The sequence below is a fragment of the Seriola dumerili genome, unplaced genomic scaffold, assembly GCF_002260705.1.
Source record: "Seriola dumerili isolate Sdu_G_001 unplaced genomic scaffold, Sdu_1.0 BDQW01000052.1, whole genome shotgun sequence".
In the NCBI taxonomy this organism is placed as follows: Eukaryota; Metazoa; Chordata; class Actinopteri; order Carangiformes; family Carangidae; genus Seriola; species Seriola dumerili.
Window position 1 is genome coordinate 4,703,340 of NW_019174307.1, and position 16,789 is coordinate 4,720,128.

Genomic DNA, 16,789 nt, shown 5'->3' on the forward strand with positions numbered 1-16,789 from the left:
AAGTTCAAAGGTCACAGACATGAGGTGAATCTTGTTTTCTCCTTCTCTTACACACACGCACTCTACTGAATACCAACAGTGTGCAGTAGTCAAAAGGCGACTGACCAGGGCTAGCGTGTAACTACAGGATAGGAAAAGAGCATGAGGAGGAATATGTTCAGTTGTGTGTGTGTGTGTGTGTCTGTGTGTGTGGTCGTGTCGTGATCCTGCAGGGCCACAGTCAGTCAGCCAGCGAGAACCAGCACAGACGTGCTGAATTATTCAAATGTCCGCGCTGTGCGTTTTGTGTGTGTTGTGTGTGTGTGTGTGTGTGTGTGTGTAGGCAGAGTTATAAAATAGTAAAACAAACCCCATCTCCTCTCATTTCATCACACAAGGACAAATACACACACACACACACACACACACACACACACACTTCAGGGAAGTAACCTGACTTTGACAGCTGAATCTGAGTGTGTGTGTGTGTGTGTGTGCGTGTGTGTGTGTGTGTGTGTGTGTGTGTGTGTGTGACAGTACAGTGCACAAATCTCTCAAACCAAATGACACATGGCAGCCTTATAATATCCCCCTTTGTCCCTTTCCTCTCTATTCCTCTCCGATTTTCTTTCTTCATTTGTCACAAACTCTTTTCTCCCGCTCTCCTTTGACCTCACCCTCCCTCCTGCCTTTCCCTCACCTCTCAGCCTTCCTCTCTCTCCTCTGTCGTTTTATTTTCTTTCCCGTCTCCTGACATCCTTTTCAGGCTGTGTTGCTGAGACCTCTGATCTATCCAGAGGGACTTCTGGTCAACACCCTTGTCTGCATTTCTCGTTATTCCTCCTCTCCTCCATGACTCCGTTCATCCGTCCATCCCTCTTTTTTTTGCTCCTAGGCTCCCCCGTGAACACTTCTTCCACCCCCTCTGCCTCTCTCCTTCACTCACTTGTTCCCCTATGAACCTCGCCTCTCTCCCTCTGGTTTCCACCTCTCCTCCTCCCTCTGCACCGCTCAGGTCCTCCTCTCTCCATCAGTTCAATGCTTGACTGGTTGACCTTTTGCTTGTGTTTTTCTGTCTTTCTTTCTTTACCAATTTTTTTTTTCCAACTTTCCTACACTTTCCTCTCATCACCATCTCTCTCCCTCCCTCTCATTCCACCCACGTCTCCCTCCCCCATCCTTCTCTCTCCATCCATCCTCCCTCCCACAGATTAAGGTGGGAATAGGAGGTTTTGGTCTTGGCCGCAGTCCAGTGTTGTAATGGCCACAGACAGCTCTGCCTGCAGCAATTCAGCAGGGCTATGTAATGACATTTGTACCACATCGAGCTTAAATGTACCTCAACTAACAGAAGGTCTCAAACTCCTCCGGACAAAGACTCAAACTGAAACAACATCATTTCTCAACCTGAGACCTGGGGTCACTGAAAACCGCTGCTTCTCTCTTGTCATGTGGGCAACCTCCCATAACCAGGCCCACAGCCAACTCTGCTCACTGAATCATACAGCAGTTTGAGTTATACAGACAGTGTCATTATTTCTTTCCGTTCCTATGTAATGCAAGTTCGCATGTGCAGTGCAACGATCAGACATGACCTGATCGTAAAGAGAGGATGTGAAAAAAAAAAAACGCCGGCTGCGCAGTAAAAAGAGGAGATGCTGATAAAGAAAAGCATCATTATTTATGGATATAAAGAACGAGAGAGTTGGCGAAGAATCAACCACTTACTCTGCTGCATGTGTCTTGAGTCGGTATCTGTCATTAGAGAGCCTGTCAGTACAACGCAGGAGTGAATGCTGTATGAATATTACTTTCTCCATCTCGCCAAAAAAAAGTTTCTGCAAGTTAACATGTATTCCATATGTTCCATCTGGTTCACAACAGGCCTTTAATGACATTATCAAATACATTACAGATCACACAAATCATCATGATGCTGGGTGACAGTGGCGCCGCCCCTATGGGCTGGCTCCCAGATGTTAAAAACCAGTGTGTGTGTGTGTGTGTGTGTGTATGTGTGTGTGTGCGCACAGTGGCTGCTTTATTAAGACTTACTCATCTGAGACAAATTTTAACACACAACAAAAATGAGGTTGTAAACATACATCGTGTGTGTGTCTTTGCGTTTATGTACACGCATAAGTGTGTGACTTTGCACGAGCACACGCTGTACACCTTTCTTTTCCCTCTGTCCATATGGCTCCCATTAATTTTTGTCCTCCTTTAATGCCTCTTGCTCATAAAACACTAATTCAACAATTCTTCCAGATTAGCACACACACACACACACACACACACACACACACACACACCATCACTGTAGCCAAGCACAAAAAGTCATTCGTCCGAGCAGCATAAACTTGCCTGTCTACTTCATGATGACTTTCTCAGCGACATGCGGGGGAGAGGGAGAACGAATGATGGAGTGTCGAGGGAAGGGGAAAAGAGGGGAGACGGAAAAGAGAGCAAGACTGGAAGGATGAGGTGACCGAAGATGTAAAGAGGGTGAACGAGTAGACAAGGAGCGAGGAGCTGATGGATGAAGAGATTTTGAGAGACCTAGAGGCAAAAGGGTGAGTGAATAAAAATGTTAAAGAGGAGATGGATGGATTGATGGACAGTGGGTTCAACAAGTTAAACAGTACTTCTCCATATATCTGAAACAGTAGGAAGCTACACTTTCTCAAAAGTAGTAAATTAGCAATTCCGATGCGAGGCTGTCATGCAGATTTAAGTCCAGACAAAGAAAAATATCACATGCTTACAACTGATCCCTGCCTGAAGTGATCCGGGATCTGCTCTCAATTATAAAAACTATTTCCTTGAATTATCCTGTGAATGCAGACACAGCATTTCACACACCCAAACTATAAAACACTCTGCCAAAAAAGATCCTCTTGGCCAGTGCTGCTGAGTGATTTATGTGCCTTTCTAACATAAAACACACACTCTCACTTACACCCCGAAAGATGATAGAGACGGTCGGGGTGGCAAGGCTTGTGCTGACTGGCCGTCTGAAGTGTGTCAGCTGAGAAGGGACATTAGGCACCGGGATGCTGACACCATCGTTTCATCATCAGATAAATGACCATCGCTCTCTTCACCTTTTTGCTCTGCCTGCTCTTTAATCTCTCCCTCTCGGAACAGAGGAAGCACCATAACATAAAGGCTGTATAGGCCTACAGTATATATATGTATATACTGTATATGTATCTGATTAATGTTACATCCAGTTGATCATATACAGTGGTGGATCCAATGAAACGATCAGCAACCCTGAGCTGAACCATCAGATTACTGCACAGACTGACTCGCCAGGGGGCCAAATGGCTCAAAAGACCCTTGCCAGTTGGCTTGATATTGTGTGTGTGTGTGTGTGTGTGTGTGTGTGTGTGTGTGTGTGTGTGTGTGTGTGTGTGTGTGTGTGTGTGTGTGTTTGCAAGACAAGGGAGGGATATTCTAAGGGAGCAGAAGCTGGTGCTGCTTTATTCTAAACCCCTCCTCCTCCTCTTCCTCCTCAACGACACACATTCATATGCACGTGCACGCACACGTAGCCCCATATATCTCTCTGGGCAATCAGCTTTGAAGCAGCTTTCCAGGGCTATGGGGGACTCAAGGGGGATTATGGGTGGTGACACCAACAACAAGCCCCAAAACATAATCATTTATCCGTTTTGCATGTGGGATTTTTATTGTTTCATAGCATGGTGTCAACAAATTACTGCTATTTGACTGACAGCACAGCTGATTTGATAAAGAATGACTGATTTATCAATTGATTTCACATTTTTTATATCACAATTCCTATGTTTTCCATTTATAAAAAAAAAATGTAACTTTACTTCACATCAATTAAATGATCAAAAGTGTTTCTATTCAATTTAACCGTCGACTAAGCTTAATAGCCGTAAACTTGCCTGACACTCACTTCTATTCGCTCTTTCTTCTATCATACCTCAACTTATCCCAACTACCTTTCCCCACGGTTCCCACTGTTTTATCCATCAATCATTTCTCTGGGAGTTAGCTGCAGCTATAAGCCTTACGGGATCTGCAGTCCACAGAGGAACGCCCAGATGGTTAGTCTGGATCTCCTGTTTCCCTCTTGCAGCATAAAAAGTATTTGAATGTACAGTATGCATCTGCAGGCATTAGTGTTCATGAAGGAATCAGGGTTTATAGCACAAAGCTAGACGTGGCATTAGACCGCAGGACAAACATATGTGGGGGAGAACGGCTGTGATAGGAAAAAAAAAAAAAAAAACCAACCACAACCACTGGAATGCTCCTTTCCTTAATTGCCGTTGCAACCTTTTTAAAGACCCTCAGACCTGTCTGCTTCATTTCTACCCGCACCCCGGACTGCAGCACACTCACTGATGACACATCATGCCTTAACACCTCTGAGAGAAGCAGCTTAGAAACCTGTCCAACCAGGTCAACATTAGGCAGAACTCTGACCAGTGAGTAACAGAAACCAGATGGGATGTTAAAAGCAGATTGCACTGTAAATGTAGTTGCATGCAATGATGTAAGGACTCACTGGGAGCTTGGAGACGTGTGCTGATTCTGGCTTGGTCATAAACCTTTAAATGAAGCCAACTGAGCAGCAGTGGAACGGCTGTAATTGCAGACACCGTTTGAATTTTGGGCGTGTGGTCAACTCTTGCTGCATATATTCCATCTCATATTTCTCTCTACCACTTCCATGTGGGCACATGTCGAGGCGTGTGTGTCACCTAAGAGCATCCAGACTTTCTTTAATTGCCCCGTCTAGTTTGCAGGCCCTCAGAAGGGAGTGTATGTTTGTGCATATGTGTCTGAGCCTACCTTATGATTCTTGCCATGTCTGTAGACCATCCAGTCCTCTCCATTGGTGCTGACCTCAAGCTTGAAGGTGGTGACATAGTAGGTCTTCTCAGTTTCCTTCGAAATGGCGCCTTGCGTGGCGATGCCTGTCAGCACCTTCAAAGTATGGAGGTCCACCTGTTGGCCAGGAAGACCCAAGAAGTTTTAATAAAAATAAAAACATCATAAACAAAACATTAACGAACGCAAACAAGCTGAGAACAGATCGGTCAGCTGGTTTCTGAAGGCATGTCTGGTGAAGGCTATAAAAAGCTGAAACACACAGTGACCCAGTGGCACAACAAATTTAAGAATAAAAACTAAAACTGTTTGACATAACAGAATAGAAATGAAAAAAAAACCAAAACACACACACCTATTTAAATCACAACAAAATTCCCTCATCATTCTGATCTAAATCCAATCCTATGTCTACGTCATACACCCGACAAAATAAAAGTTCTAAATATTAAAGATAGACATAAACTCACAAATATACGCCTGAGTTTATCAGCATCCATCTCTCACCTTCACCACTCTCCTTTCCTCCCCTCCTCATCTCCTTCTCTGTGCTCCTCTCCTCTCTGTGTCTTTCTCCTGGCAGATCGATAGTAATGACCTGGGGCTCATTTTAATTTCCTCCCATACAATAGCCATAATCACCTCCCCATCCTGATTGTGGATGCTATGCTACGTGTCTGGCATGCTGTGAGCTGTGTTGCATTATACGTGGACAGCATTGTGTGCTGGATGGGGGCTTCAGACTCCTTTATTTCAAGGTCCCTCAAGTAGATACACGTTTGTTTTGCTCCACAGTGTCTGAAATGAGCGCATCAAGCAGAACAGCGTTGCTCTCTAAATCATAATAGAAAGTTAAAAAAATATATATACAGTGGGGTCCAGAAGACTGAGACCACTTTTATAGATTCACTGGATTTGTAAAGGAGCCTAATGAAACAAGAGCCTACATTATTTCTGGGAATATATTTTAACACTATTAATGAACAACTGCTGGGCTGTAACGGGCCATATATAGTGAAAACTGCTTTAAAAATGTTGTTGGCAGCTAACGGGAAACCCACCAAGACAGGATATTCATTTCCTGCAACTTCTTGCTGTCGTAAAATTAATCTTTGCACGACTCACTGAGCTCTACATCACGGAAAACCTACATTTTCTTTAGTTTAACATTATTTTGTCGATGGTTATAGAAGCTACAACAGTTCCTCATCACACCTGCGACTGTTTTTAACATTTTTTACGCTCGCCATGCAAATGAATGATTTTCTACATGTTGGGATGTGACTGGAGAGCCTAGCTCGTACTTAACTAAAACAAGATTTTAAATGGATAAAAACAGGGGATGCAGACGGAGCCAGGCTCCAGACAAGTAAAGAGCAGAAGATGAGAAAGGCTGTACTGTAGGTTATAACATTTATTCTCCTCCACTGGAGCTGTTGAAACCTGTAGATTAATCAGAACTCTCTCTCTGTGTGTGTGTGTGTGTGTGTGTGTGTGTGTGTGTGTGTGTGTGTGTGTGTGTGTGTGTGTGTGTGTGTCCCACTGGGGTATAGTACAAAACACCGGGGGAGGTAAAATGCTGCGTTTGTTATCTGTCAGAGAGACAGGTGTTTTAGATTACTTCCAACACACACACACACACATACACACACACACACACACACACACACACACACACACACACACACACACACACACACACACACACACACACACACACACGCCGCACACGCACGCAGGCCTGCTTAGGGCCAGACAGAGATCCACCAAGACAACTAATCGATAGTCCGGAACCAAGGAGAGGAACAGATGAGTAGAGGTAAGGAGTAAGGGAAGAGAGGGAGGTGAAGAACAAATAAAAGAGAGAAAGAGAGCAAGAGAGGGGGGAGAGAGAGAGAGAGAGAGAGAGAGAGAGAGAGAGAGAGAGAGGAGAGAGAGATGTGAAGTGAGGCTTCCCAGGAAAGGTTCCTCATCAATCACAGAGCTGTTAGAATAATGGAGCCACCAGTGCTCACATCATCAATCTGTACCACACCTTACTGGACCAGGCTAGAATAAAATAGAACAGAATAGAATAGAATAGAAAAAGCCACATTAGAGAAAGTGCCATATGGAGAGATTTAAATCACACACGTGGCTCTTGTGCCAACATGGCAGCACACGCATGCCTGAGCTGCATGGGCACACACTACTAACCCTTTCAACAAACACAAGCACACTCAGTTATAAGAGACCATGGGGTGCAAGATTGAAGAAGGAGAGGCACATTGGCATTTCTGACAGCTGCTTGTCAAGACAGGAGCTGTTGCGCACACACACACACACACACACACACAAAGAAACCACACACACACACACACACACACACACACACACACGCAGGGGCTTTGGCCTCTGCTAGGCGTTAACGCAGGGGAACAGCTGAGAGCCTCTGTGGAACGCAGCAACCCGACCACAACACTGGTGACCACAGAGACAGAGAACGACAGGAGGAGAGAGATAGAAGCTGCGTTTCCAGCCAACTGTCAAACCAAATTTATGCAAAGATCTGATGTGTCACAAACAATAAAATCCAAATTAGGGGTCTTTGCATGGATTGAGGAGATTATATGGGCCATCATGGAATGTCAAAATGAAAAATGTGGAAAGAGTGTTTCAGCAACGGATTCTTTAATGGCAGCTCAGTTTGAGAGTGGGCTGCAGAGAGAGAGAGAGAGAGAGAGAGAGCCTTCAGCTGCAGTGGAGGTAAAGACAGGAAGGAAGTGTGAGACTGATGGGGCCTTGGACTTGTGCTGCCTCTTGGCCACGGCTCCATTCTGTATTTTTCTGGCACAGAGTTTGGCTACAGTTGAGCTTTGACAATCAAAAACACTGCTTTTATTCAACATTTGCCTGTGACTACCTCTGATTGTGAGATTATTCATCCACATTAACAGAGGAGGTGCTGTCCATACACACAAATTAAAAGAAGACAAGCTGCCTCCAACAAGTGAGTCAGGTTTCATCTCTGCAGCCAACAACCTAGGCCATTTGCCTTGTTCTTGTGCCTTGAGCAAAACTCTGCTGCCTCAATGGCTCCAGCGCTGTTGACTGAACATTAGACTGAATTCTTTATCATTTCTACAAATATCTTACAGGTATCATGGGCTGTCTAAGCCCTTAAATATGATGTTAGACCTTAGTCCTGCAAAGCTAGGCTGAATCTGACCAGTTTATCATTATTATTTTTTTGGAGCACGATTGTCTGGGGAAATGTTAGTCGCTAAAACGGATAATCAACTGAGTTTTGCAGCTATAAGCCCAACCAGTCAGTAACTACTAACAGTTTAGACCAGTAGGTTCCAGCCAGGGGTGCGGGACCCCACAAAAGGTTCACAAGCTGTAAATGTAAGAGGTCACAAGATGATTCACAGAAAAGGAGAGAAGAAAATATATATTTCTGCTACAGAAAATTATGTTTCTTTTCTCCTGTGTGTTCAAATAATAGTTTCTTTAATTTACAGATTACTGTTAATTTTATCCCTTGAAAATAATTTCACAAATAAAAACACTGAAATTACCGCCTCACAGTTGTATGCCTCTGCCAACCAGTCCAGCTGCAGTTAATTAGCATGTGAATTATTGAGTTTTGTGTTTTATGCGGTCCTTGACCTTTGACCTTTGACTACCAAAATCTAATCACTTCATCTTTGAGTCCAATTGAGCGTATGTGCCAAATCTGAAGAAATTGCCTCGGGGCGTCACTGAGATATTGTGTTCATGAGAATGGGACGGAACAGACATAGACAATCCAAAAACATAATGCCGCCGGCCACTGCTGTCGGAGACATGGAGATCTGAGAGGGAAAGATCAGTGTTTAGTTGAACTGGTTAATGTATACAACCTATGGTGAAGGCCGGCAACTAGCCTTTGCTTTGTTTTAAGGGGTCACAGATGAGGTCAAAAAGGTTCTGGCGATGATAAACCAGAATTAGCTAGCTCTCAAATTAATGACACGAGCCAAGTTTTTCCACTTGAAAAATCATACAGACACAAATGTGTTCTGTGTGTTTGTAGAGATAGGTATCGTAAGCTATAGATCTGTCCAGTTTTCATCTGTTAGCGTAGTGAAAAGCTGTAAATGTGTGAACACTTGCAAGTTATTAATTCAAGTTAAAAAGCCCTAATGGTGGTTTATGACTGGAACCATGTGACTGCCATTCAGTCATTCTTTGAAATTGAATATAAAAGTGGAGCTACAAGTGAATGCTACTGCACCCCTGCTCCTTGTTTCCAAACCACATACCTGTATGTACTCCCTGTTGCTGTCCTCATTGGGCGTCCATGCGTTGTCATTGTAATTGAGTCGGGCCTGTCGCGGCAGCCAGTGTTCATCATAAAAACTGGACGAGGCCGTGATCTGGTCATCCGTGATCTTCCCCGACTCCATACCGAACGCATTACTGCAATGGAAAGCTGAAGAGGGAGAGGAGAGGAGATTCAGATGATTGTTCTGCTATCTTTTTGTTTAGAAGCAGCGAGTGGTAACTTATACTTACTCTCACTGACTTCCTTGTGCGTCATGTTGTATCGAGCTGAGAAGCCATCTTTAGCCACGGCCATGTCCGTGTGGAAAGACAGAGAGAGAATCCCAGTGGATGACTGGATCTCTGGCGGCACCCTGGTCCCACAGTAACGACCGATCTGAGGGCCAACTGTCAATCAAACAAGAATTATGTGATTAGGTTTCAGTCTGTTCAAACTCTGCCCGCAATTTCTATGTGTCAGGATTTATTAGTTTATTTATTTGACTCATGAAACTGTGTTACACGAAATCTCTCTCAACCAGATGTCGAGGTGGTTTATTACTCTTTCAATCCTTTATCAATCCCTTCATCCCTCAATCCTCACATTCGTCTATATGCTTCACTACTTGCATCGTTTTCTCTCCGTTCCATTACCTCTATCTCTCCCTTCATCCACGGACATTTGCTCGTCGCTCCGCCCTCTAATGTCAGCACCCCTCTCCCCGTCATCTATCAACTCTATCTCTGGACTGGACGTGGCTTTACAATGTGTAGTATGTGTGTGTAAATCCAAGGATCTAAGTGATTCCTCTACTGTCTTCTTCTCTAATACCACAACTTGTATATGTCAACACAAACAGATGAGTGTGATTTGGAGCCCTAGGGTGTGTGTGTGTGTGTGTGTGTGTGTGTGTGTATGTGTGTATGTGGAGTCAGGAGGTAGCAGGATGAATCTACTATCTGTGCTCCAACCATTTCCCGAACACACGCACACACACACACATACACACACACACACACACACACGAGGAGGCTTGTGAGGGAGGAGGAGGAGGCAGGAGGAGGAGGCAGAAGACAAGAAAATAGCTGGCAATCGATCAGTGGTATTGATTTTTTTCTTCCCTTTTGGAATGGGTGGATATTTGAAATAGGGCTCTTGAGCAAATAACGGTAATAACTCTTTTCTGTATGGTGGTGGAGAAAACAGGAAAATGAGAAGAGAAGAGAAGAGAAGAGAAGAGAAGAGAAGAGAAGAGAAGAGAAGAGAAGAGAAGAGAAGAGAAGAGAAGAGAAGAAATAATTTCAATAAATAATTACTGATGTCTGCATGAAATTCTGGTCAAACAAATTTAATATTTCTTGAGGATTTAATATTTAATATTTCCAGCTTACGCACCAAAACGCTGTCTCTGTCTGTTTATGAATTTAATTTCAGCAGTGTGTAAAGCAGACAGAAGGCACATTTACCCCTTGTCTGACCTCTGCAAACACATATGTGGTTTCACACACACACACACACACACACACACACACACACACACACACACACATAATTACAATTACACCAATGTCTCTGCTACTTAATAGATTCATAATTTAGTATGTGGATAAGTTACAGAGTTAAGTTTTAAGAGGAGGCAAAAATAGATTAAACCCTGACTCAAAACACAAACATACTCAGCCACATGGGGGTAAATGTAAAAACACAGACCCACACAGAATAACCACAAACTCTTCATATTCTAGTTTTCTCTCTCTAGTCAAGTCAGCTCTGAGTTGTCTTTGTCATCTGATCCTCTTTTCCTTTTCCTTTCACTCAATAGATCTTTGGGCCTCCACCCTTCTTCCCACACCTTTAACCTTATAACATACATGGTCATTCTCTTTCCTGCTCATCTTCTCTTCCTGTTTAGGTCCTTGCAAAGGGTGAAACTTCTGTCCTTCACCTCTGAATCCTATCCTGTATATTTCCTTCCCTTTCAACCTCCCACTCTTCATTTCACTTTCCTTCTTTTCTCTTAATCCTGCTATTCTTTTTATAGTCTCTCTCCTTCACTCATAGCTCTTTTTTTTGCCTTTCTGGTCATCTTCTGCTTTCAACTTTGCTTAACCTCTCTTGTCTTCTACTAAATCCTCTGAAAAAGAAGGAGTAAAGATGCCCTGGCTTTTTTTTTCTTTAACCACCCTCCTTTCCTTCTACCATCTCTGACCCCCCCCATCCCCCTCAGGCTAGATTCATATTTACAGTAAAGTTCCTCACAGAGAGAAAAGCACCGTTGTTTGCTCTCCTTTGCTGCCCATGCTGTTCGGTCTTGGCCAGCCGATTTCTAAGTACCTTAGAATATTAGAGAATTAAGCTATTTGTAAAACTAAAAACAATAGACGATACTTATCAAAGACGGCATGAAAACCTACCACACAACAATCAACAACAAAATATAAATGATGAAAAACTAAAATGAAATTGTAAAATATCTATTTTCCAAGATCTCTTCCGAGATTTCTTCCCTCCTTTCCAGCACCCCCTCTCTGAACTCCCTTCCTGTTTCTCCTCTCTCCCAGTCCTCTTCCTGAGGGGCAGACCAGAAGTCTTCTGACCTTCATTTATTCATCTCTGCATTGTCTTTCTTTGTTCCAGTCTTCCCAGCAGCGGAGGGCTTTTCACCGCCCTTCCATTGCTCTTCTCTTTCTCTCTACCTCTTCCATTTCTTGAAACTAGATCCAAGGTCTTTGTGCCTTAGATGCGTCCTTCTAAACTCTTCCAGTCCTTCCAGCAGCCCGACCAGAAATATCCTAGCCCTCTACCATTCCTCCTCTCACCTCCCCTCTTTTCTCCCTCCTCTCAGCAATTCCTGTTTTATTTTCCCCTTGAAAAGTTATGTTGTTTCTCCACAGCAGGTGCCAACATGCTGCCTGTAAGCTTAGCTTTCATCTACCAACGCATAGCTACCAAAATAGTTGCTACTCCACCTCAGTCGATAATGATGTAGGCAGGGCAGAATACACACCATTCTCACTTGGCTCTGTGTATTGACTCATGAAGTGGCTTCACATCAGGGTCATCAAGATAATCATTATCAACAGTCATATCGTCAAAAACAACAATCCCCATTTTCAGATGATCAAAAAGAGCCGAAAACACAAGAGATTCGATCAGTGTCTCACCTCCCGGGAGCCCGTCCCACACCTCCAGCCAGTCGTACTTGCAGTCGCCCTCTCCGCCCGGCAGGGGGTCGTTCTCCAGGTCAAAGGTGAGGAAGGTGAGGGTGACATCCATGCTGGGAGGGACGATGATGATGAAGGAGCACTCCAGGTTGTGGGGGTATTTGTCGGGGAAGCCAGGAGACTCAATGAGACCCGAGGGACTGGTGAAGTTACGGGAACAGTCTGAGCCTGGGATGAAAACGCAGAGACAGAACACATTTTAAGTGACTTACGTTAAATGGAAAATGTATATTAATAGCAGTTTGAGGTTGGTAGAACTCAAAATCTGTCACCTTATCTGGAAAAAATGAAAAATGGAAGCACAAAAACGTGTTTAGAAAATGGGTGTAGACACGTTAAGAGTTTCATTATACTTGAAACTAATGATATTATTCTGGGAAAACACTCAGAGGTGCTGTTTTGAGAGGAGGGTGTTTCCAACCTCACAACTCACAGCCAACAGTACCCGCTGTTATCTCAGTTTCCTTTACTAGACAGAATGGCTATGTGCTGATTTACTGTGAGTCCACATTATGTACTTTAAATGCAGTGAATGTGATTTGTGGGAGACATCGGGAACGTGAACGTGAGTGCTGAAGTAAATGTAGTTTTACATAAATGAGAGTGATGTCTACTCAAAATGGCCATGTAGGGAATAAGAATATGTTTTAGGTGTTTCAGCTTCAAAAACCACAACACCGATTCTTACAAAAAGGCATTTAATGTAGTGAATCATTAACTGTTTCACACTGTGCAAAGTCAAAGATGCGGAAATGTATGAGAGAGAAAGTGAAGTTACAGAGGACAGACACAGAAAAGTTTGAGTGTCCATACCAGAAGAAATGCGTCTGCTTGTGTGTCTAACCTGTATCCCTCCCATCACCTGAGACAATGGGAGGGCAGCCTCAAACCCCCACTCTAATCTTTAAGAAGAATTAACAGACACAAGTGAGCCAGAGATGAGATGAGATGCCAGGGAGAAAGACAGACATAGAATCTGGTGACAGCATCATGGTGGTCGAGCTGTTATGATGTGCTTTAGATATCATCATATGTGCTGCACACACAGATGCACACACATATGCACACACACACAGACACACATATGCGCACAGTGATCTGGGGGTAATCTGGGGATCTTCATTTCTAAATTACTGTAATACCCTCTCTATTAATACTCTCTCTCTCTGTCTGTCACACACACACATGCATGCACGCACGCACGCACACACACGCACACACACGCACACACTATGGAGTGAATGTGGTTGCACCAACTGGACCATTATTCATGTCCACCGAGCCATGTATGACCAAACGCCCAGACACGCCCAGACACGCACGCACGCATGCACGCACACGCGCGCACACACACACACACACACACACACACACACACACACACACACACACACACACACACACACACACACACACACACACACACACACACACACACAAACAGTCTAAGCCTCTTATGATAACCCATTTCTCCCCAGTCTGTTTGGGTGTCTGCTATTGTGCTCGCGTGCCTGCATGAGTGAATGAAGAGAATAAGTACTGTATGTGAGTGTGTCCATGTAAAGTTGTGTGTGTGTCTGCATGTGCATCTGACAGAACAGACACACATCAATTTTAATCAATACAATTGTCTACACTGGCGACTAACAGCTCACACTTTCGGCTTGCGACTGTGACTCACACACACACACAAAGTGTGTTTTTAGGTTTTAAGTATTTACTTCTGATTTAACTATATTGATTGTGTATTATACGCACAATGGAGGACTGCAGCTGCTACCAGTGTGCTGCTTTCCCTACATAACAGGTATAAACAACACAGTGTATGTCAGAGAGAGAGACAGTAAAGCTCCAAACTTAAAAAAAAGAGTTTAAAATAATTACTTTCAATGGAGATCTCCATGGAAACTAGCTTGTTACACTGAATGAGTTTGGACTCAGTCAATCAGTTTGCCAACTGACAGACGCTGGAAGAGGCGAGCATATGTATGTGTCTGCCATTTCTTTTTTCTTTTTTTTTCCGTCTGCCAAGTCTCGGATATTCACTGTCAAATAAACTCCTGTAGGTGTAACTGGGAATATTGATGTTGTTTTTCCTGCCTCCACCCCTTTGCTCTTCACTGATCCCACACAGTGGTGGTCGTGGGGAATACTTGTCTGAATCTGTCTGACTCATTTGACTGATTTATGTCAGCTACGTTAGATACATTTCCACATTTGAATTTGTTTGTTAGTCTACATGAATGCCTCCTGTATGTCTGTGTAATGTGATCATCCATTTTTCCACTACAACAGCTATTTTTAGTGTCATGGAGCTTGTCCGTCTTTCCTGGTATCTCCCCGTTTGTCTGTTTTTCTGTCCCACTTTCGAGTCTGATCTGCTTGTTATCGTGACCTTCTCCCTCATGCAACGACCTCAGACTCAAGCACACCCACACACACACACACACACACACACACACACACACACTCACACACTGTCTCTCACGGGGTACCCCTCGCGTCTGGCCCCCCTGCAGAGTCTGTTGCTGGATAGTGTGGATCTGCGTGACTATGAGCATGTGTGTGTGTGTGTGTGTGTGTGTGTGTGGGTGTAGAGTGAATGCCTGACCAGTTCTGTTGCCGGCAGCGATTTTATTCCCTTCTCATTACTTCATGTCCATGAACATTGCAAAAACACTTGTGCCCTCCTTTCTCCTCCCCTGTCCCTTCTCCTCTGTCTCCTCAGTCTCTCTCTCCCATGTTTCTACCTTGTCCCTCTAATATGTAAGTGTATTCAAAACCCAAAAAAAACAGCATCCAAAATTTGTTGAAAATATTCTGAACTGCTTTGCAAAATCAATGTACATCTGTCCATTTTCTATGTCTATTGCTTTTCTCTTTTGTAGGTCTCAGCTTCTCCCTCCATTCGTCTCTCCTTCCCATTTAAAGAGTGTGCCCCCCCCACTTCTCTTCTTTTCTGCTCTTTCTCACTCTCTTCCCTCCTGCTGTTCGTTCTTTACCAACATCCCATCATCCCATGCATCTTTTCATCTTCCACAGCTCCATCATCCCCTTCCCTCCCACTGTCTCATTTCCTATTCTTTTCTACTCACTTCCCATCTGTTTGAAGGAAACACGTGTTTCACTGTGGGGTAAGGTTAGGGAAAGTGTGTGTGTATGTGTATGTGTGTGTGTAATGTGTGTGTGTGTTTGTGTGTGTGTGTGTGTGTGTGTGTGGGTTGCTGGGTAGATCTGGTGCTTGGGCTTACAGTTCAGTGATCAGGGAGACAGGAAAAAGTCTGTCAATGTGTGTGTTTGTATAGCGAGCTGGCATGCAGACGCTTTCATTCATCTAAATTGTGAGTATTTTCAATGTGAATATATGTGTGTATGTGTGTGTGTGTGTGTGTGTGTGTGTGTGTTAAGCTGGCACACAGACATCTACTTTCATTAAGCGTGTCTTCAATGCCAATGGGCTATTTGTCAGATCAAACCCACAATTATTCCCCTCCCTCCCTCCACCTATCTCTAACACACACACACACACACACATACACACACTTAAGGACACATGCAGGGGAAACTTGACATACACCCAGTGACAGACACACACACACACCACAGGCCCTCACACACAGCTCTTCAGCCTCTGGGAAACCACAGGTTGGTTTTTCTATATGTTGGTTGGATTCCACCTCAGTGTCATTGCAGCTGGAGGCTTGTGGTGCTGAAACTGCTCTGACATTACATTTCAGCCTCTGTCACTGAGTCACAGCAGGGATTCCCCTTGATAATAAACTCCCTATTCAACCAAATTACAGCTGACATATGAAATTACGCTGTCACAAGACAATCACCTCTTTAGCTACCCACATGTAATGTGCTAAAAGCTCCAGCCCCAGATTTACTTTGATGACATTTTCAAATTTCTCTTTTGAGTTTGATGTGTGGATGAAATTGAGGCATCTTGGAACATTCTCAGTTTGCCGTCACGTCAAAACACTGTCGTCTTTATTCAAATATTTACAAATGAATGCAAGCAAAGCTTTTCCACCAGAAAAAAAAAAACAATCCAACATATGCAAAATCTGCAGTCATCTGTCACTTAATGCCTTTCACAAAATCTCCATCAATTGGTGGTAGAGTGAAAAATACTTTTTAGTACTATAAACCACAAAGTAAGCAAAGCCACTATATGAGTAAAGATGTTTTTTTAAAAAAAAAAAAGGCACAATATGCTGCACTGCAGAACAAGGAATCGATTCAATTCCTGTTTCAGGTTTGTTGTGTATTTTGAAGGACATCCTGCCTCTGCTATTTGTTACACTACCTTTACCACAGAGCACCTTTCACTCATCACTGGGGCAGGTCTGGATCCACTTTCCTCAATGAAAGCCGGGGGAGGGAGGAGTGAGCGCTGTGATTGGTTAGACTGTTTAATAAA

General features: G+C 43.7%; 1 protein-coding gene across 2 annotated transcripts in view; it reads right to left on the minus strand.

The window, feature by feature from the left end:
- LOC111218136 (neuropilin-2-like) overlaps nt 1–16,789 on the minus strand; it is a 92,836-nt gene that overhangs the window by 44,280 nt on the left and 31,767 nt on the right. For both annotated transcript variants that reach the window (XM_022740267.1, XM_022740266.1), the window contains exons 4-7: nt 12,304–12,531; nt 9,391–9,546; nt 9,138–9,307; nt 4,813–4,968 (exon numbers count right to left, since the gene is read on the minus strand). In XM_022740267.1, coding sequence (XP_022595988.1) covers nt 4,813–4,968; nt 9,138–9,307; nt 9,391–9,546; nt 12,304–12,531 — 710 coding nt within the window. The remainder of the gene's footprint in view (nt 1–4,812; nt 4,969–9,137; nt 9,308–9,390; nt 9,547–12,303; nt 12,532–16,789) is intronic.